General features: G+C 45.5%; 1 protein-coding gene across 3 annotated transcripts in view; it reads right to left on the reverse strand.

Annotated features, from left to right (window-relative positions):
• Nucleotides 1-1,881: 1,881 nt before the first annotated feature.
• The window catches only part of HNF1B (HNF1 homeobox B), a 60,711-nt gene continuing 39,669 nt past the window's right edge, over nt 1,882-22,923 (reverse strand). For 2 of the 3 annotated variants that reach the window (XM_079955646.1, XM_079955644.1), the window contains exons 5-9: nt 16,194-16,363; nt 11,102-11,234; nt 9,864-10,049; nt 8,577-8,695; nt 1,882-2,530 (exon numbers count right to left, since the gene is read on the reverse strand). In XM_079955646.1, coding sequence (XP_079811772.1) covers nt 2,510-2,530; nt 8,577-8,695; nt 9,864-10,049; nt 11,102-11,234; nt 16,194-16,363 — 629 coding nt within the window. In that variant the 3' untranslated portion in view covers nt 1,882-2,509. Of the gene's footprint in view, nt 2,531-8,576; nt 8,696-9,847; nt 10,050-11,101; nt 11,235-16,193; nt 16,364-22,923 lie in introns of all 3 variants that reach the window. The other variant, XM_079955645.1, reaches the window with a different exon arrangement.

Genomic DNA, 22,923 nt, shown 5'->3' on the forward strand with positions numbered 1-22,923 from the left:
CCCTCATGGACCTGCCACCACCGAGTTGTGATCTCTGCTCCTGTGTGAAGGTACTGGAGAGTGAATGGCAGCTGGTGGGAAGAGACTCAGTCCTTTATTGGGAAGAGGGCCTTCCTTGGGAGTCGCCAGGTATCAGGCTTGCAATGAATAACAAGAATTGAGTCTCGCATCACTGCTGATAACAGGGGTCTAGACCTCTTCCTCAAAGTCCTAGTACAAGGATGGCCTAGTTCTGGCCTAAGAGACAACTATGGCCCCCAGCCTCTCCCCATCAGGCCCTCAGGACCTTCCCAGGCCACACCCCTCGCCAACCCTGCTTTGCACCCTCCTTGAATTTTTGTGCCAGTTGGTTTGTGCCCTCAGATCATGCCTCTTGCTTGTCTGGATAGAGAGGCAATGGTTGGGGTGTGTGTGTGTGTGTAGAAACAAGCCTACTTTACAGAGGCAAAATTCACATTTAATAATGTTCTTGTTTTTGCCTCTGGCTTTCCCAACCACTGGCGTGTGGGCCCCAAAACATTGCCCAAAAGGGAATGCGGCCCTGCCTTGCAGAGACAAAGCAACCATTCAGAACCATTTGTCTATGGTGTTGATATAACCAAGCCCAAGACATGCAGTTCAGTCCCTTTCATGGCAGTGGCATGGATTACGAAGGTGGGAGAGGGTCTCTTCCATTTGTGATCTCCCTTGCTGCTTTTAGAAGGCCGCAGCGAAGCAGAGTTTGGCTTAACTTAGGGGGAGAAGGGCTGGCAGATTTTGTTAGGCACCCTCTACCTCGAGACCAGGTGCCAAAAGTCTTCCAGCCATCTCTTGTCCAGTCTTCAGGACTTTGCCCGGGCTACACCCCTCACTGACCCTTCCTGCATGAATTTGTATTTGGCCAGAAGGTTCCTTGAACTGAGATGGTATTTCTTGCTTGCCTGGATGGAGAATGCTGCATGTGTTCTGGGCACACTCACCCTTGGTAGGTGGCCCTTGCAATGTTGCCCAGGTCGAATGTGGATGTCAGGGGCTGGAGGAATGGTGGGAGCTCCTCCCCCTTCCCAAGGCCAGGAGGACAGTATTGATTTAGAACAGTGGTTTGCAGAGGGGCATAGTCTAGAGGGGAAAAGCTGGGAAATACTGGATGAGGAACAGCTAGTAGAGGGAACACCAGGAGAGGGACAGCTGGCAGATTCAGTGTCTTTGGACAGCATTCCTGACTCCCCTTCGCCTAGGACTAGACGGGCTCTGAGAGGGATAGAACAGAAAGCGCAGAGGCAACAAGATCAGATTACCAAACGTAGGAGTGACGTAGATTAATGGGGACGGAGGGGGTGAACCTTAACTAGGACCCACGCCATTTTTAGAGAGATATGCATTCATTTGTCTCTCGCTGTGATTATTAAAGAAACTATCTGGCAAGAATGCTCCCTTTTGTTTGATCTGTTTAATTACTGCCACCGGGGGAGGAATCTGATTCCCCGAAGCCTGACAGTGGCCAATAATCCAAGTGTTACTTTCAGTCTTCAGTTTTCACATCACTTGGAACATAATCCTTTCTATCTCCCCACCCAAAACACACCATAAGGAATGCTGGTAAATGATCGCATTTGGCTAGGAACATGAGAGACAAGACAACTACCCACGAGAGAGGTGTTCTACTTGCAGTCAGAGGCAATATGCTGTGGGAAAAGTGGGATACTGGCCTGATCCAGGAAGCTCTTATGTCCTCAGGTTGTTCTCTCCTTCCCTCTTGTGTGTATTAAAAAAAAAAACTTTAAACAAACAAAAACCCCTGGGATTACTGCAAACTTAACTTCTGCCCTTCCCAAGAAGAGAGAGAGAAATAATAAAGAGACCTTGTTGTTCTATGTACAAGTAAGGGAACATTGCACTTAATTTCTTTTACATCCATTGGACAACATTAACTTTCTTTAATATATAAATCTCTCTGGATAGGCTGTGTGGGGGGGGGAGGAAAGGGAGGAGCCGGGAAATCACCGCGTTTCTCTATATACAGTTCCGTTGGCTCAGTTCAACAGCACAGGCAGCTCATCCTCCACAACCTGAAGTAACAGCCCCAATTTCACTCTCTGGTCCATTTTGGTAGAGGAATGTAACTTTTTATAAATATGATTGATCTTCAGCTTTTGCACTCTCTCCAAACTCCTCCTCAGTCCAATATCCATTTTGTTCTCACTTCTCTCGCAAAGAAATGCCCCCAGGGAAGGAAAAATACTATCAAAATCCTTAAAAGACAGTAAGTCTTGGAAAATACTGTGGGCTGGGGGGTGTGGTGTGAGAGAGACCCACAGGGATGTTATCTTTGCACCCCTTGCAAAAGTCACCAAAATGTTTTGTCTTTGAAACTTCCAGCCCTCTCGCCAGGTTTGGTGGGCTCTCTTTGGTATGGCGCCAGACCTCTTGATAACCTCCTGGCCCCAGGACTCTATCGTCGCTCGCTGGCAGGATGATGAGGGGAAATAATCTCTGGTTGCTATAGGCAAAGGAAGTGAGGTATGGAGCATCACCAAGCTTGCAGCGGACACTAAAAGGGGCAGGGGTATGAGGTGAGGGAAAGAAGAGGGAGGCAGAGGTTAGAAGTCATATACCAGGAGTGGAGAACTTCAGGCCCAGGGGCTAAATTCCCCAGGCCACCCCCTCACTGGCCAGGCCTCAAGCCCTCCTTGAGTGTTCTTCCCAGGCTGGAATGTGTCATTGAACTCTGATTATGTCTCTTGCTTGTTGAGATGGGAGGACAGAGAAGGGTGTGTGTGTGTGTATCAGCTAGCCTACTGCACAATGGTAATGTTTACATTCATTGCTGTGCCCACTTTTGCCTCTCGGCCTAGCCCATCACTGGCATGTGGCCCCCAGGAGGTTGCTCAGAAAGGAATGTGGCCCCTCAGGGTCAAAAGGGTTTCCCACACCTACCACGTACAAAAAGATTATCTTGGAGAAAAGAGCATTTCTTTAAAAGTAAAGGTAAAGGGACCCCTGACTGTTAGGTCCAGTCGCGGAAGACTCTGGGGTTGCGGCACTCATTTTGCTTTATTGGCCGAGGGTGTCGGCGTACAGCTTCTGGGTCATGTGGTCAGCATAGCTAAGCCGCTTCTGGCGAACCAGAGCAGCGCACAGAAACGCCATTTACCTTCCCACCGGAGCAGTACCTATTTATCTACTTGCACTTTGACGTGCTATCGAACTGCTAGGTTGGCAGGTGCAGGGACCGAGCAACGGGAGATCACCCCGTCGCGGGGATTTGAACCACCAACCTTCTGATCAGCAAGTCCTAGGCTCTGTGGTTTAACCCACAGCACCATCCGCGTCCCTTCTTTTACACTGTAGGATGGTGTTTTGATCTTACATTTTTATGCTGTAAACCGCCATGAGATCTACAGATGAAGGGCAGTATACAATTATTGTTGTTGTTTATTTACAAATCGGTTTAGCTGGTTAGGTTAAAGTACAGAAAGGGGGAGGGGCTTCAGTAGCACCTTGGAGAGCTCTCTGCAGAGCTCAGCCTGGCCGTTCCATAAGAGCAGCACTCAAATGTTGCTTCAGCACCAGCCACCCTCAGACTGAGCCTGAAATAGGAGCTCCAGCTCCAGCTCAGTAGCTAGCTGAGATGAGCCTCTTCGTTTATTTTTTTTTTTAAATATTTTTATTAAATTTTCACATTTTATAAAGACAAACATACACACACATAGACAAAGACAACACGTATAAAATTTCATAACCTTACTTTCCTAACCCCAGTTCTTGACCTCCCCCCACCCCCCCTTCATACATCCTAATTCAGTTACATTAACTCAGCAAATTCATATCTCTCATCCTTTGCAAATTATTATTGTATATATATATATATATATATTTTGGAAAAAAAAAACCATTTACTTGGCCAGATTTTACTTATCCAATTTTCTTATAAATGTTAAAGCCTTTTCTAAGGTCGACTCGAGTTCCTTCCACGAATTTCCCTTTAATCTTAAAAATAGGTCATAGTAGTCAAACACAAAAGTCATAAAGATTTAAAAACAAGGAGATGAGCCTCTTCGTTTAAAGGGGCCCACCCTGCTTTAGCATTTGCTGGCTCTGATAGAGCAGGGGAGAATGCAGTTGCACTAGGACACAGTGGTAGCCAACATGGTGCCCTCCAGATGTTGTTGGGTTTCCATCGACCATCAGCCTCAGCCAGCCTGGCCAATGGTCAAGGATAAAGAGAATTGTAATCCAGCAACCTCTGGAGGGCTATTTCTGCACTAGGGCTTCTGAGCTGGAGTCCTCCCAAGTCAGAGGAAGGCAAAGCAACCTCATTGGACTAGAGAGCTACTTGCACAATGGGCTTCTCTTGTGCAAGTATTTCTGGCACATCTGGGGATGGCACCAAGGACCATTCCACTCTGAACTTCCCTGACTTCATCCCCAATTCCTCAGTGTCTGGTAAATATGCAGCCGGCTGCATCAGTTCAAGTTTTTTGTTATGTTTTTTAAAGGGCTTTTAAAAAGGATTTTTTTAAAAATCATCTTTTGTGGCTGTTATTGGAGGTCTGATTGCACATGCTACTGCTGGGGTCTTTGCTGCTTTGCTGCTGACTGCTGAACTGTATTATGATGCTGAAGGTTGGAAGATTCAGGACAGACAAAAGAAGGTACTTTTTCACCCAGAGCAAAGTTCAACTATGGGACTCGCTCCCACAGGAGGCAGTGATGGCCGCCAACTTGGAAGGCTTTAAAAGAGGCCATCTGGGGTAGTTCAGTCGGTGGAGCATGAGACAATTAATCTCAGAGTTGTGGGTTTGAACCCCACCTTGGGCAACCCCCCCCCCTGCATTGCAGGGGGTTAGACATGGTCCCTTCCACTTTTACAGTTCTATGGTTCTATGGCTTTCAATAGCTGCTTGCTACAATGGCTATGTTCTACCTCCACTGTCAGAGGCAGCAATGCTTCTGAATACCAATTTCTGGAAACCACAAAAGGGAAGAGTGCTGTTGAGCTCAGGTCCTGCTTGCTGGTTTCCCCACCAGCATCTGGTGGATCACTGTGAGAACAGGATGCTGGACTAGATGGGCCACTGGCTCAATCCAGCAGGCTCTTCTTATTATATTGGATTTATTTAAATTGACCGTTTACACTGTAAATTGGATTGTATGCGCTAATGTTTGTTAACTGTTATTAATGCAAGTCACATTAAGAAGGATACAGTCTGAAAGGCAGCTTAAAAATACATATATAGGTATATTTATTCCAGTCTCTATCGGTACTTTGGTTTGAAATTGTTCTTACATATGAAATTGTTTTTAATACAGTATGTTGTTATAATATGGAATTGCTTCTGATTGTTTTGTGTATGTGTATGGCAGTCATTTTGACATGTGGAATTGCTTTAATTGTTTCAAAATAATGGTAGTTTTTATTGTTGATGTTTTTGCTGTCAAGTGGCGCTGTGGGTTAAAGCCTCAGCGCCTAGGGCTTGCCGATCGAAAGGTCGGCGGTTCGAATCCCTGCGGCGGGGTGCGCTCCCGCTGCTCGGTCCCAGCGCCTGCCAACCTAGCAGTTCGAAAGCACCTCCGGGTGCAAGTAGATAAATAGGGACCGCTTACCAGCAGGAAGGTAAACGGCGTTTCTGTGTGCGGCTCTGGCTCTGGCTCTGGCTCTGGCTCTGGCTCTGGCCAGAGCAGCGATGTCACACTGGCCACGTGACCCGGAAGTGTCTCCGGACAGCGCTGGCCCCTGGCCTCTTAAGTGAGATGGGCGCACAACCCCAGAGTCTGTCAAGACTGGCCCGTACGGGCAGGGGTACCTTTACCTTTACGGCAGTCATTTTGACATGTGGAATTGCTTTAATTGTTTCGAAATAATGGTAGTTTTTATTGTTGATGTTTTTGCTGTCAAATTGCTTCAAGGTATTTTTCTTGATAATGATTTTTATTAGTTTTCAATTACAGTCCAATAATAGCCTCATTATAACAAGGTATTTTTATAGGAATCAAACAAATAAATTTAATAACAATAATTTTTTTGTATTATTTTATGTAAACCACTTAGTAATTGTTTTTGATTATGCAGTGTGTGTGTGTGTGTGTGTGTTGTGTGTGTGTGTGTAAAAATGGCTGAATATAAATATAAATATGGGGAAACAGCTGATTGCTGCCGATTATCCCAAACAGTTCTCTTCTAACGATAAGCTGAGTTTTCTTTAGCACCAGCACCCATGCCCACGTTTGACTGCCCCAGCAAGGCTGAGCAAGCAGCATCATGCTGGGTTTTGATTAAGAGGACGCTTCCTGAATCCAGGAGGGCTTGTTCCAACACGCAAGCATCAAAGTCAACTGGAGGGCAAGATGGAATAATCAATCAAGGACAAAGTTATGGCTGAGTGCCTGGCAGATGAATCGATAGAGCCTTGCTAAGGAAATGGTCTTCTTCCCCCAGTGGTGTGGATGTGCCTGATTGCTTGACTGATGGAGAAGGGTGGTTTCTCCGGCTCACTACAAAGGGTGGGAACCCAACAGGAGTGGCGGGCTTTGAAAACAACACTTTCGCCTTCCAGTGCAGTCTGGTAAACACTTCTCTGCAAGGCCTCATGTGGTTCCAAATCCAGACGGTTGCCACCAACCAATATGGACAACATGCTCATATAAACAAATCAGGTAGGATGGTGGAAACTGAAAATGTCCAGAAGGAACTCTCCAGACAAGGTGAACAAAAGCTCAGTGTTGTAAATTGGTGTAAACTAGAGGGGGAAATTATTTTTGTGCACACACAGATTTCACACACCGGCTGTGATGGATCTAAACTGCTTGTGATGGGACCTACAGTGGTGCCGCGCAAGACGAAATTAATCCGTTCCGTGAGGCTCTTCGTATAGCGGATTTTTCGTCTTGCGAAGCAAGCCCATTGACAGCTTAGCAGATTAGCGCTATTAGCGGTTTAGCAGCTTTTAGCGGATCAGCTGATAAGCGGCTTAGGGCTTAGGAAAAGGGGGAAAAAAGGGGAAAAACCCCGCAGGAACTCGCAAGACATTTTCGTCTTGCGAAGCAAGCCCATAGGGAAATTCGTTTTGCGAAGCGCCTCCAAAACAGAAAACCCTTTCGTCTAGCGGGTTTTCCGTCTTGCAAGGCGTTCGTCTTGTGGGGCACCACTGTAATCTCGTGGTTCTTTCTTAGGCAAAACGATTGAGGGATTTCTCAAAAGCATCCTTACCAAACCAGGCAAAATGTCTTGGAGGGTTATTTGTATGTTTATAGACATCCTTAGGACTGGAATGAGGTTGTCGCATCAGGCAAAAATATCTGATGAATATTTTTAGGGGGATAATTAAACTTTAGCTAAGAGGAAATTCTCCAAGGGGGTTTCACACCCATTTCTCATTGAGCCACGTTTGGCGTTATGGTTGCTAGGCTGGTCATGATGATCAGTTAAACTAGACTTAGCCCCATTCAGCAGTCTGCCAGGGGATGGAAGTTCCAGCCAGATCAAATTCTGTGGAATCATAGGACCATGTAGAGTTGGAAGTGAGCCCTGGTCATCTAGTCCAACCCCCTGCAAAGCAGGAATCTCAAAACGCAGTTCCTCCATCCATTCTGAAACCATAACGGACCCTTGCCAAATGTGCTAGCAGTTTTATTGCTGCACCACTAGGAAGTTAGGACTTAGGAACATAGGAAGCTGCCTGACACCAAGTCAGACCACTTCTCTATTTAGCTCAGTATTGTCGACACTGACTGGCAGCAGCTCTCCGGGGTTTTAGAATGGAGACATTCCTAGTTCTGTCTGGAGAGGCTCAAGATTGAACCTGGAAAGTTTCGCATGTGAAACATGTGTTCTAATCACTGAGCAATGGGCGGCCCTTTCTCAATGCACCCAACACTGAAGCAAACCCTGGCCGCAAGCACCCACAGAGACTTCCATTCATCAGCCCCTTCTGAGCAACCTCAGGAAACACTGGCCCTGTATGGGAATCCAGGCTCTCGTTCTAGACATTCTTGAACCCAGCCCATTATAATAATTTTGGCACGCCTTGTTTTCTTTTAAAACGCGAAAGCTTATCTCTTGAGAAGTTCAAGGTTTTCTCCTCTAACTATCTGTTAATCGATAAAGGCTGAATATTTCCCACGGTCTGCAAAGCTGCCTTTAAAGCAGGAGAAAAGAGGACCTTTTGTTAGAACTCCTCGCTAAATGGCTCAGGCCATTTACAGCAAAATGGACTGGTTAGGGGATTTTTATTTTATTTTTTGGAGGGGTGCAGTAACGTGTCTCCAAAGGTTTCATAAAAAGAGGAGGTGTAAGGGCCAGGCTATCCTTTCGTGACTTCAAATCCCACCCCTGAGGCACTAGGCACAACAAGGTTCTTCCTCAGACCCTCCAAGTGCTAACACATTGTTAGGTCCTTCCTCATCTTATCAGGCTCCAGCCCCTAACTCCAGGGCTCGCCTCCCTCAGGAGATGTGGCAACTCTAGTTGTATAGGAGTGTTGTCAGTCAGCTAGGAGGCTGGCAGAACCCCAGCTCATATCGGGCTGTGCTCTGAATCTGTGGCTTTGTTTGGCGTACCAGTTTTCACAAAGAAGACTTGGCTGTTCATTATTTACCTGTTTACTGGAAGACATATTGGTTAACGAACTGATGCTGCTGGTATCCGTGACCACCATGGCTGAAGGGAACCGGGATGTGTGGGAATACTGAGGGGGTTCCTGCTTGTGCGCGTACACTGTGGAGGGAAACGACAACAGCACTTCTGTCATGTGAGGCAGTGGGGAAGACAGGCAGCCCTTTTAGCGTGCAACTACAGTATAAACAGGCTCACCCTATCAATGGAGAAAGACTCACTCCAAGAGACGATGACTCTTATATCATTAGTTGGGGGTTTTATTTTATGGAGTTTTAAAATTTGTTAGAAATGGAAGCGGGAGCACAAATTACACTTATTGGTCCCCCATCCAGAACAGAAACCAATCGAGTGAACACAGTTAGTATTTGCTGTTGTTTTCAGCTTGGAAACTGAATAATTACATAATGATTATGTAAATTTCCAACACAGCAGACAGCGAGGCAAATAATGTAATATGGGGAGCTGAACCGCAGCGGAATAGATACAGTGCTGCATGCAATAAATATGGGTCAGAACAGAAATCAATTCCATCTTCTTATGCCCCTAACGTAGTGCCCCTGCCATCCCTTATCCTTGGAACAAACCAGTGACAGAACTGAAGCTAAGAAAGGCTGAGTGGCCCCAACATCACTCTGTAAGCTCTGAGGCCGAATGAGGATTTGAACCCAGGTCTAACTACTACACCACAGTGCCCCTTCTTCCCTGTTTTCGCTTCTGTCTGCTGTCCAGGCCCCTCCAATTCTACCGTTTTAGGGTTCCTTATTTTAAACTGGACTTGGACCAGGCAGGGCTGTGTTCTGTTAAAAGCAAGGCAAACCCTACTTTCGCTAAGACAGTGATTCACAGATTCTGTTTTTTTCTGGGAAACCGAGAACTAGGAAGGAGATTCAACATTTTAAAATTCTGGCCCCTGTAAAAACTGTTCCTCCCAACAATACAGACAGACAGCACCTCGGCCACATCTGCATCATACATTTAAAGCCCTCCTGTAGCACTTTAAAGCATCATGGCTTCCCCCAAGGAATACTGGGAAGTGTAGTCCACTAAGGGTGCTGAGAGTTCTTAGGGACTCTCGTCTTTCCCACAGAGAGCTGTTATCTCCCAGAGCAGTTTAACAATCAATCCCTCTTCCCCATGGAACTCCCAGAATCCTGTGGGGGAAGCCATGGCTGTGAAGGCAGTATAATACCGCTTTAAATGTAAGGTGGAGACGTGGGCACAATTAGTCGCTCTTTTCACCTCGGGAAATACCTGACAAGATCCTTACTGTGTGAATTCTGCAGCTGCGTCACCATGAAGGGCTGCTGTGCCATAGGGTTGGGCGACTGCTGCATGATGGGCTGCTGGTGGGGGCTGTGCAGCTGCTGGGAGAACTGGACGGGCTGCAGGGCTGCCAGGCTGCTGGCCACGCTGTTGATGACGGGGATGCTCTGTGCTTGGGAACTGTTTAGGCCTGGGAGAGAGAGAGAGGAAAAGGGGGAAAGGGGAAACAAATTAGAACAGGGTGAGGAATCTGGGCCCTTGCAGCTTTCTGCATGTCCGGAATGTAATCCACAGTGCAAAGGTATATGAGTCTCATCCACTGCTTTTCCCACTTTGCTTCCGGCTCTGACCACCACTGTCACGCAATTCCTACAAGGGAATGCTTCCTTGAACTGGAAAAGGTCCCCCAGATTATTCCTAACATACATCAATTACCTTTCTGCCTTGATTCACACATGGTGGTACAGATCCCGAGGCTTCCGCAACTGGAGGTGCCCATTCTGCGCATGCGCACGGCACAATAGAGCGCTATTGCGCATGTGTGCACAGCGAAACCCGGAAATATACTTCCGGGTTTGCCACGTAACAAGAGGGGCCAGTAAGCAGAGGTACCACTGTATAAAATTTTTAGAAATTCTTAATGAAAGTCTCTAAAGCTTTACTCAGAGTAAAAAAAGGCAAAGGTAAAGGTGTACTCAGAGTAAACCCAATGAGATCAGTAGACCTAAGTTAGCTATGTTCATGAATGGGTTTACTCTGTGTATGACTAACATTGAATGCAATCCACAGCTAGCCAAAAAAAGCCTTCCTTCCTTCCCCTCTTCAAAGCTCACTTTTTCTATGAAGCCTCTGGCCCAACCCCTTCATCACCACATGCTCTGCTGCAGACAGCTAATGTGGTGCTTCCCATACGAATGATGGACTACAGTTCCCATCAGCCATTCCCACTGGCTATGCTAGCTGAGGCAGATGGGAGCTGCAGTCCAACAACATCTGGTGGGTACCATGTTGCCTATACCTATCCTGCTGTACCTAAGCTTAAGTATGTGTAACTGAAATAACAACATGTTATTTCCGTGTTCACACTTGTTTCCATTTTCCTCGGTTCTTCTCCCATTGTTGAACTTTGGGCTGTAAGATCCTCAGGGGAGAGACTTGTCTCCTCTCCCTCTAAAATGCCCTTCACACTGCATATCATATAAAGAAAGATACAGCCTTCCAGTCCAGCAGAAAAGCACTTACTTTGTGTGATAGCCATGACACCTGATAACGGCGCCATGATGAGGTTCTGGGACTGTTGTGGATTATGATGGGAAAAGCTGTGGATGTTCGTGAGAGTACTGACCGGGGGAAGCCCACCTCCTGGCGCCGTAATCTGCCAAGAAAGGAAGAAGGGGCAATTCAAAACTGAGGCATGGACAGTCAGCCCAACAGCTCTAGCTCCACTGAGTGTCTCATACAGGCAGAAAGTCAGGATATAAAAGTTACAAATAAGTAAGATTGTGCACAGAGGTTTGTGATGCAGCCTTTACTACTGTTGTATGTCCTTTTAGAAATCTTTTGTTGTTTTACCTCAGAATTCCCAGAGATGCTTACTTTGAGCAGTTGCCTTCCAATTCGCCTCAAATTTTCCTTTGGGGGAAACCCAGTAGCACCCGAGACTTTTATAGATTTACTATTACTTTTACATTCCTCTTCTCCAAGGGCCTTAACACCGTTTACCACAGCCCCTTTTATGCTCACAACCCTTATCCGGCTAAGCGATTTGGCCAACGGTCGCTCAGTGAGCTTCATGGCCAAGTGGAGATTTGAACCCAGTGCTCCTAGGTCCTAAGTCCAACACACTTACCACAACACCACACATGCTCTTCCCTGGCCCTGAATGATTTTGCTATTCTTATCTCAAAAGTCCTTCAACATTCCTACAGGCGTCATCACCTGGCCTTCCAAAAACTGGCCTCACATTTCATGGGAGGGGGGCAACATTATTTGTAGAGTGCCGTGTGAGCCTGGCTACGGTAGTCAATAAACGACTTTCTGGATGGAAGGCCAGGTTGTCTCAGAAGAGAACTATGCATCCCTGGCCAAGGGAGAGGAAGCAACTATAAAAACCACCCAGTGTGACATGAATCAGTCAAGCTAGGCCAAGGAAAATAACCCCACAAGGTGAATTTCTAGAATATTCTCACACTTCTGGTACTGAAAGCTGGCATTGCCCAAACAAAGAGGGGAAATAAGTGTTATAATACCAGGAACCGGTGGCTCGGGAACAAGGGGCTAAGAGAGGGCAAAAACACCTCAGAGGTTGAACGGTGGATGTTTTGAACTGTTTTCAAGATGGCTGCCATTACACTTTGGGCAGGAAGGTCCACTTGCCTGGCCCCATGGCAACGGCATCATTGTCTGTGCTAAAGTTCGCATTCTCCTCACGGGGGTCATTGGCCAGGCAGCCGGCCTCAGTGAGGACATGCCGTCCAACACACTTAACACACCATTCTGGCCACACACAGAGCACAAGATCAAGTGATAGGCCTATCTAGTGATAGGTGAGCAGCCTTTCAAGCCTGGTGTCATAAGAGGGGCATCCTCGGGCAGCTATTGCCACTGCCCGGGGCTCTCTTTTCCGGTGCGCAGAGGCATGCTTGGCAGCTGCCACTATAAATTACCCACAGTTACTGCCTCTCAGCCTGAAGTTATTAAGTATATATTAAGTATACCTGAAGGAGCGTCTCCACCCCCATCGTTCTGCCCGGACGCTGAGGTCCAGTGCCGAGGGCCTTCTGGCGGTTCCCTCATTGCGAGAAGCAAAGCTACAGGGAACCAGGCAGAGGGCCTTCTCGGTAGTGGCACCCACTCTGTGGAACGCCCTCCCATCAGATATCAAAGAGATAAACAATTACCTGACATTCAGAAGACATCTGAAGGCAGCCCTGTTCAGGGAAATTTTTAATGCGTGACATTTTAGTGTATTTTTGGTCTTTGTTGGAAGCCGCCCAGAGTGGCTGGAGAAACCCAGCCAGATGGGTGGGGTACAAATAATAAATTATTATTATTATTATTATTATTATTATTATTATTATTATTATTATAACCTAACATGACTAGCAGGGTTGTTGTGAGGTTAAAAATGGGGAGGACCTTGTACTCCATCTTGAGCTCCTTGGAGGAAAGATGGGGTATCAATATAATTAAATAAATAACAAATAAGGCTGGAGTTAGCCCTTCTCCTTGAGGAACTTCTAATAAACATCTGAGGCAACCTAGGGAAGGAATGGGGGAGAAAACTGGCTTGTGTTTTCATTTTTAATGAGAAAGGTATTTGCACTTTGCAGACCAATATGCAAATTGAAATGCAAGTATCCTTCAAAAATGGCATGTCTCTGAATTTTTGTGATGCAGCTCTCCAACCAACCAAAAATGCATACTTAGGTGAAAGTGTGCATAAAGATGCATGCGTTAGTGAAATTAACATAGAAAAAATGCATTAGATTATGAGAACTGGCTTGCAGAAATGGTTATATTAGTCAAAACTGCATACAAATATGTATTTATTGGGGGGGGGGAATTGCACTAAATTGCTGGAAATTTTCATGAAGATTCTTTTTTTTTAAAAAGTAAATTGCTGCAGAGATGTAAAGAAACCAAACACTATAGATTTGTCTATTTCTTCCTTACAGTCCACCAGGAACACTGATGGATTGAAAGCAACTTACAGAGGGCATATCTACTAAAGCTTTCAGCGCTCTCTGATCATACATTATAAGAAGGGGGGGGGGGCTTTCCTTCAACTCAGGACACAATTCCTTGTATGCTTACCTTGAGGAAGGAGAAATTCCTCAAGTCCAGGTCGCCTCAGTCAGGCATGCATGTGATACAAAAAAACCACCCCATTTACACAAACCATTTAATGCATCAGCAAATCTTGAAAAAGCGATTAGGGACAGAAAAATATATGAATTAATAAGGACAGGGGAGGGGAGTCACCTGACCAGGAAAGAATTCGACCCCATGGTCACAAAGAAAACTTGCAGAGACACTCTCCAGCGTTATGACCCTGAGTGCAGAGTCATAAAAGACTGACTGCACACCCAGAGATCAGACTAACACATGTCGGGAATTAAAACATTGGCAAAATGCCTAGGCAAATTCCAATGCAGATTCTGATTTTTACCTGATGGGGCTAGGAGACAGATTTCATTTGATTTTATTTATTTGAAGGATGTATAATAATATAATTTGACGATCATGCACCAGAAAGCACTCACAACATACATCAAAACAGAAATCCCAAGTCTAAATGAAAGGCAGCATAAAACCATTTTATATATCAATGTGGTAATAATTCTATAAGCCTACAAAATGGAAAAGAAGTAAAACTGTAGCATTATAACTAAATTTCATCTAGACACCCACCAACCTGCACAAAAGCTCAGCTCCTGCTTATATCTAGCAGAAGAGGACCTTCATAGCCCCACCTCTTTAGACCTGCCTCCTTGGCCCTTGGTCCTGCCCAGATGGCTACTAGAGGGTTTAAAAAAGGTTCACCACCTCTGCTTAGATAAAAAGTACAGTGGTACCTTGGTTTAAAAACTTAATCCGTTCTGGAAGTCCATTCTTAAACCAAAGCGTTCTTAAACCAAGGCTTGCTTTCCCATAGCAGTGGGGGACTCAATTTACAAATAGAACACACTCAACACGAAGCGAAACATGTTCTTATTCCAAGGCAAAGTTCACAAACCAAAACACCTACTTCCGGGTTTGCAGCATTCTTAATTCAAGTTGTTCATAAACTAAACTGTTCTTAAACCAAGGAACCACTGTAGTTCTTAAAGGCTCCAAGGGATTTTGAAAAACATGCTGTGTTTAACTAGTTTCACAGGGCAATCACAACCTAAATCTGTCCCAGTTCTAATCAGGGGGCTCAGTACCTTGCATTAAGAGTTTCCACGTAACACATAAACATGATACAGCACAGTTTAAATGCTACCTATATACACACACTGATTGTCCAGTGCCCATGACATCGCTAGGAAATCACCCATACCCCCAATCTCAGGTTAGTTTTGCAGGGTTTCTTTTAAGAAAACACTTTCAGATTCTAATTGCATCATGAAGGGATGGTTCAATATGCAAACTCTGCTTTTGAAAACAATCACACACACACACACACACACCCTTCCCCCAAAAGGCAGAGTCCACCTGAAACATGGCAGAAGGAGTAAGACCAACAGGTGCCTTTCATTTGTCAAGGAGGGACAAAGCTGGGATCAGCCAATGGCCAAGAAGTCTGCCCTGAGCTCTCTTTTTATATAATGTCTTCTTGAGATAGAGAGCTCACCCTGCCATTAGTGTTGTCATTATTTCCATCTCTATTGGAAAAAACAGTGGCCTGGTTCACAAGTAACACTAAACCATGCCTAATGATAGCCATGCCTAATGATAACCATAGCTAATGAACCATAGATTTGAAGCATCTGGCAGACAATTACTTAAACCATGGGGTGTGTTTTTTATGTCACAGATTTGTTAGAAGCATTAGCAGCAGCAGCCAAGCTTTGAGAGTGGCTTGAATTATTTACCGCTCTTCACTTGCAGTGATGGTTCCTGAATCATAATTAAGAAGTAGGTTTGCTTGTAATGTTAAGCCATGGTTAATGTTAATGAAGGCTAATAAACCAACTGCAAACCTTAGTTATCCATCTTTAACCATAGTTAACAAGCCATAGTTAAACTGCTTAGCTGGGTTCACACATAACACTATGCCATAGTTTAATAAACCATAGTTTACTGTTACATACGAACCAGGCCATTATTACTTTTGCTAACATCTGTTGGCCTGAATGTAGATAGTCATAGGGGTTAAAAGAGAAAGGGATCATGGGAGTTTGCTAAATGACTTCAGTGGGGATGGAATGATTGAAGGTGGTGTGTGTGTGTGTGTTTTAATCAAATGGAATGTCATCAACAGCGAAGAGCAAACAATGATCCACCCCACCGTTCCAATTTAGCAGGCATTCAATCAATACCCTGAGAACGGCTCTGTGTCACATTTATTGGCGGGTTTCAAAGCCTGTGTCACTACCTGTTGCCAGGGAAAAGGTAAGGTCAGCCTGATGACTTTTTCCTCAGTGTACTCAGGCTTTCCCCCTTCCCGTCCCTACAAACGCCTCATTGTTTTAACACAGGTCTTGTGCAAAAAACACACACATGCACACACAAACTCCCAGAGTTTTCAAAAAAAAAAAAAATGAAAAAGAGAAAGTTTTGTTTGTTTTGCTTGCTAGGCCATCTTATCTTATCAGTCCCTGAGCTACAATAGGGCAGGTGTGCTCACCATTTTGCCGTCCGGTGGGAGCAGGCTGTGGCTGTGGCCTGGGTCCAAACCGGCTGGAGACACTTGCTGTAGGGCAGCCTGGCTGGTGGTCACCATGGAGCTGTTGCCATGGTGACTAATGGCGGAGGAGGAAGTGACTTCATTGCTCCCCGGTTGGCTGTAGCGGACTCCTGGGGAGAAGATAATTCAAATAGTTTCAGGCATGTTATTTATTTGTTTTAAAGGCATTTATATGCTGCTTCAGCATTAGCACTTTCTAAGCGGTGTACATTTGATAATAAAAAAGCCATATAGGGAATAAAACAACTTAAAAGATCACCATAAAACCCACACAGAAACATGGATGCTACCTTAAAATGCCTCCTGGAACCAGAGAGTATTTAGGCTTGTTCACAAATTACGCTGGACACAGATACAAGCTGTGCAAGTGTGTGGGTGAAAGCGTGCAGGTGTGCTGCTTTCTAGAGCTGAGATTTTGCGTACACGGAGTCTGTGTGCATATTGAACGTGACATGTTAATAACTATACAAGTGCACAGCTCAGCCGTTTTGTGTCCACAAAAGAGCAGTTCATACATTTGACTGGATGCAGGCAGAGGCTGTCTCTACACAAGTACAAGTTTTGGTGTGAAAGTGTATGCTTTTTCACTTGTACAGCTCACCTGTTGTATACATGTGTGCAAAGACTGTACACTGGTTTAACAGGACATGCAAATTATTGTACAGCTCCACAGACACGCAGGTTGTACACTTGTTGGATGTAATGTGTGAACACCCCTTTTGTCATTCACGTGCAGTTCAGCAAGGAGGGCTCCTGTCTCATCTCAAGTCAGAGGGAGGGAGCTGCACAGGCCTGGGCCCACAACACTGAATGCATGGAGGACCCCCATCCCCCAATCAAGTGACTGGGCATATAAGGAATCAGGCAGTCATTGAGATGTCCTGCCTCCAAGCTGGTAAGGTCCTACAATGATTGGCAGAAGTTTGAGGTATGGGTTTTTCCTAGCCCTGCCAGGAGATGCCAGGGGATGAACCTGGGACCTTCTGCATGCCAAGCAGATGCTCTGCCACTGAGCTGTGGTCCCTCCCTATACAGTCATATATTGGAAGTCGAACGCCTTGCGAGTTGAACATTTTGGCTCCCAAATGCCTGCCACAGACCCGGAAGTGAGTGTTTCGGTTTGCGAACATTCTTTGGAACCTGAATGTCCAACATGGCTTCTGATTGGCTGCAGCCAATTGGAAGCCACGCCTTGGTTTCCAAACGTTTTGGAAGTCAAACGGTCTTCCGGAAAGGATTCCGTTCGGCTTCCGAGGTACCACTGTGCATCCTTCCCATATACCAGATGTGTGTCCAACAATACACACCAGCAGCTGTGAGAAAAACAGACAGCTCGTCTTGTTAAACAAGGAGCAGTTGGAAGGTATGAAATGATACACCGTAGGTGTGTTTAAGTTTTTTTTATATATATAATGTTCAAAACCTTCAGCCATGGGATACACTGGATGCGGCACTGGAAGGCACACAGAGCAGATCAGAAATAATTAACTGAGGAAGCCAGCTGGGAAACAAAATCCCTTTTATCACTCCTGAGGCTCAAGAGGTAATTTGTTATGCACCGTCATGCGCCACAAACCAAAAGCATTGTTGGAAGGCGAGCCGCTGGGGGAAGATAAAGCCCAGGCAGCACCTGGGCAGCTAAAGTGACCACAGTGGACCTGGTAAAGGAGGAATCAGTGGCAGAACCCATGCTTTGCCTGCAGAAGGTCTCGGGTTGAAATCCTAGCATAAAAAAAATAAGAGCCTACTGGATCAGGCCAGCAGCCCATATCTTAGCCTAACCCACCTCACAGGGTTGTTAAGATGAAATGGAAGGAGGAGGGCCATGTACACCACCTTGAACTCCTTCCAAGAAAAGGAGGTATATAAAAATAATAAATACTTTTTTTCAGTGGGTACTCAAGGGTATGCAGTACTGGCGCCTCTCCTTATTTTTTTGTTACTTACTGTAACAACTTCATGGTGAGTACTGGCGCCTATTTTTCTAGTGGGGAAAGCACGGAATAAATGCAAACACAAACGTGGGTGTGCATGCTGCAAAAAGCTTGTGGCATAAGCAGCACCCGATCCCACGATAAAAGTTCCGTCTGGAAGAGCCCTTTGTCCATCTAGCTCAGCACTGTTGACTCTGACTGGCAGCAGCAGCTCTCATACAAGTCTTTCTCATTGCCTACCAGCTTATTCTTTTAACTGGTGAGGCCACCAGGCTTCAACCTGGGAAGTTCAGCATGCGAAACATGACCAGTCCAAGGTCCTTCCCAAGACTTGCACACCAGATAAGACTCGAACTCAGCCCCACTGCTAGCCCTGCGGTCTAGTTCTGGAGAAGCAGGGGTAACCAACATGGTGCCTTCCAGAGGTTATTGGAACACCCCACCCATCATCACAGACCATGGACCATGCAGGCTGGAGATGATGCAAGTTGTGGTCCAGCAACATTCTAGAGGGTTGTTGACTCCTGAGCCAACAGATTACTTCACTGAAACCCAGTAGCCAGTTGACCAATGCAGGAAACAGGATTCTGAATTAGATGGATATTTGATGCAATTTTGCAGAGAAGACCATGTGGATGTATCTCAGGGGATATATACACTGACCCAGTCAAGCCGTGCAAATCCATTGAGTTGACCTCAACCCAGAATATATCTACCCACCATACATTTAAAGCACATGTTCTCCGCCCACAAAGAATCCTGGGAACTGTAGTTTGCCGAGGGTGCTGGGAACCGTGAAAGGCAAGCTACGGTTCCCAGAATTCTTCGGCGGAAGGAATCTGCTTTAAATGTATGGCGTGTGGATGTTGCAACCCATATAGACCCCATGCCACAGATGCGGAAAGTGTTTGAGAGGCCTTTTTCTCGAGATGTCTTTGGCACCCTCTATTTTCCCCATCCCTGATAATGGAAGAATGCTCTTTTGACAAATGGACCTTTGCCAGCGCAAGTGGATGCCCCAGACAAGAACAGGGTAAACATTGCTCAATCTGAAGCGCTGTACACCCGCATTCTTTGACTGTATTCCTAACCTCATGCAAAGGGTGCCCAGGCTCGGGCCAGATCAGAAAGTCTGAAACATTGTTTGAACAATGGGAGGGAAGATAATTAGAACAAAGAGAGCTGAGTTTGAGGGACGAGGTTTGTTTTTTCTTAATTGAAACGTAAATAACACCGATTCCTTCATTACATCCTCCCCCACCCACAATCCACATGGATTTTGCAAATTTAAAAGGAGAATCGGTTTCTTCTTAGGAAAGTTAACTCCAAGGTGAAAAATCTCGTTAAGAGATAATTAAAGCTTTATGGGACATTCTATGTATTTTATTGCATTAATACATAATAAAATTAAATAATGCCAAGCATATTAAGGTGCATGTATATTTGGAGTTCTGGAAATTCTTTTGCTGATTCTCTTCCACTTCCCCACACACTTTTTGGACCCCCAAATCCTAAAATTTCTAGCTACAGACCGGTGGTTACAGTTTATACAGGGTCTTCTGGCAGAATGGATTTCTTTTTAAGCACTGCAGAAACCAAGTACAAATATGCTTTTTCTGATCATGTTCTCTGGTCCTCCCCTGTCATTAGGCAGTGAAGAGAACTGCTTCAGGCAGAAGATGCTAGGAGACGGCATTGGCAACCCCCTGGCTGTACGCTTCTGCTGAAGGACAGAGCTGAGTGTGTGCACGCCATGTGGTCCCTCCCTGCACCACCATAACTAGCCGGCTCTCCTAAGGAGCAGTGGGGAACACTCTCCCATTGCCTGGAACTAGGGCTGAAGCGAGGCTCAACTCCCAGTCCACCCAGCTTCTGCAATGGTGCCATCTTGTATTTCACCTCAGGAAGAGAAATACCGTATTTTTTGCACCATAACACTCACTTTTTTCCTCCTAGAAAGTAAGGGGAAATGTCTGTGCATGTTATGGAGGGAATGCCTACGGGTGGCGGAGGGGGATCTGCTGCAGTCGTGAGCAGAGGATCCATGGTTCCCCTTCCTTCCCTCCTCCGTGGCTCACTTTGAAACAGCAAAGCAGGAGAAGAGCCACTGAGTGGGGAGGAGAGAGGGACAGAGAGCCTGCTTCTTTAAAGGAGCAAAGCAGGAGAGGAGCCGCTTACACGAGTGTAAGTGGCTCCTGTCCGGTTGGTTCCTTTAGAGCAAGCAGGCTCTCTGTCCCTCTCTCCTCCCCACTCAGCTCGCTAAATAGCATTATTAGCAGCATCCTTCTCCACACACCCCATGCGTGCTCCTTGTCCCTTGAGTGCTTTTCCTTCCCTCCACACTTAAAACGTGGTTACAAAGCATGGATCCACATGGATCCTCAGGATTTTTGCATTGGGCTACTCCAAACTCACTGTCAGATCACATGTCTGTGGCCACAGCATGAACCACAAAAATCATACATCCACTGTTTAGATTTTTTTTTCTTGTTTTCCTCCTCTAAAAACTATGTGCGTGTTATGGTCTGGTGCATGTTATAGAGCGAAAAATATGGGTACTTCAAGCTGACCCTGCCTGCGGCGATGGCAAGAACATCAGGAGAGCCCTACTAGTCAGACCAAAGGCCTATGTATTTCAGCAACCTTGCTCTTGGAGGCATATGGGGTTGGACTAGATGACCATTGTGGTCCCTTCCAACTCTACATTTCTAGGATTCTATGAAAATGCAGTTGCAGTGTAGGGCAAAACTGACTGGATTTTATTGTCATGTGTGGTTTTTAATTGGTTGGCAAGTCGTTTTGGGGGGATGTGCTTTGGTGGTACAGCAGCATAACATACCAAAACAAGGAAACAAACAACAACACTTCTTACCTGCCTATTGCTATTATCATTAATAATAGTTCATATCCCACAGTTTCCCACTTGTCTTGTGCTTTCTAGGCATGAGTCTTAAGTGGTTAAGCCTTTGACTTGCTGCTTTCCCCTAGAAAACCAGCTCTTTAGGACCTAAATCAGAGCAAATGCCAATCTGGAGAAAACCCAATGACATTTGTTCCCATTCAGGGCTGTGTGGATGAGCCCAAACTCACAAATGACAAAACAGTTAAATCATTGAAAAACAATTCCAATAAAGATGCAGACTGGAAAGATCTCTACTTAAGAAGCTTGTTTGGGACCAGGTGGTCCCAGGATGGGCTGCAACAATTTAACAGTACAATATTATAACAGTTAATGATGGATTAACCGACATTACAGATTACAAGGAAGACAACAGGAAGTCTCCTAATTAGGGCTGGCCGATACCTGGATTTCAACATCATGATATATCACCAGCCAAACATTGTGATATCACGATGTCTGAAATAAGGGTGGAGCTATGTAGAGGCATTGGCTGGCTTCATGGTTTTTCCTCCATTGTGATTTTTGCATAACACCCACATCCCACACACCATGATTTATGATATATTGCCAGGTCAAAAACTACGAAACCAATATCATTATATGACTTCAAAACTGGTTTTGGATGATACACCGCCAAGGTCAAATATACATCATGATTTGTGATATACTGCCAGTTCAAAAATTATGAAATGGATATCACAATATGGACTTCAAACCGGTTTTGGATGATATATTAATATATTGCCCAGTCCTACTCTCTCTTGCCTGCCTTCTCTCTGTATGTGTGTGTGGAGTCAAAGTCCAGGTCAAAGTGTTGCGCCTTAGTTTGTTGAAGACTACACAGTGAAGGTGCTGGGTACACCTTTGTGGGGAGCGAATTCTCCACAATTCAGGGGCTGCCACAAATAATGCCCTCTCCTGGGCAGACACCCCCCAAAAAAAATCTGATGGTGAAGGAACTGCCAAGAGGACCCCCCTCTGATGATCTTAACACCTGAGATAGTCTATAGGGAAGGAGGTGGTTTCTGAAATATATTTGAGGCTCAAGTCGTTCAGGGCTTTAAATGCTAATGTGAGCCCTTTGAACTGGCCCTGGAAATGAAATGACAGCAACCAACTTTATATTCCTAGCTTGGAATAAATGAATAAATATTGAGAATCCTCAGCAGCACGCCTGGAAGGTAAAGATTCCCTGGCTTCTGAATGTCTTGGGATAATATATTGTGCGAAGGATATTGTCTGTGGTTTATGGAAAACCTGGGCGAGACAGGCATTGAAAAGCCCAGCCCATTGTTCGCCCTCTTCCCTTGCCACAGCGTGAGGCTCTTGTGGCATGGAGAGGTTTCATTCTTCCCGCAGCTCCCTCTGCCATTAGTTCTCAGCAGCAAAGCCTGATAGAAAAACCACCTCTGCGTGACTGCGCCTTGCTTCATAAAGATGGCTTTAGTAGAGGAGCAGACGGAATATAAAAGTCTTGTTTATGGGACCTGAACTATTGTTTCCGACTCCAGGTTGTAGAGCCCATCAAATGCCTTTATTGGCTGCTTCATGTTTTCCTGCGCAAGCACAGAAAATATCGGTTTTCTAACCACATTGGCTTGTTTGGTGAAACTTTCCAAATTGCACATTGTGGGTAGGTGGGGGGGAATATTTCCTTTCAGGTTCCTCCAGACGTCCTTTTTATCGAACACTCATGATGATTTGTCCTTATGATAGCATCTGGGAGGTCACACACAATCCCACTTCCAACACTGTACCTGCAAAGGTTTTGGGGAAGTCACACTGCTTCATTTCCAGTGGTTTGTATCCCGTAACTTCCAGATGGAATCCCAAA

This window comes from Podarcis cretensis, assembly GCF_951804945.1.
Source record: "Podarcis cretensis genome assembly, chromosome: 15".
Lineage (NCBI taxonomy): Eukaryota > Metazoa > Chordata > Lepidosauria > Squamata > Lacertidae > Podarcis > Podarcis cretensis.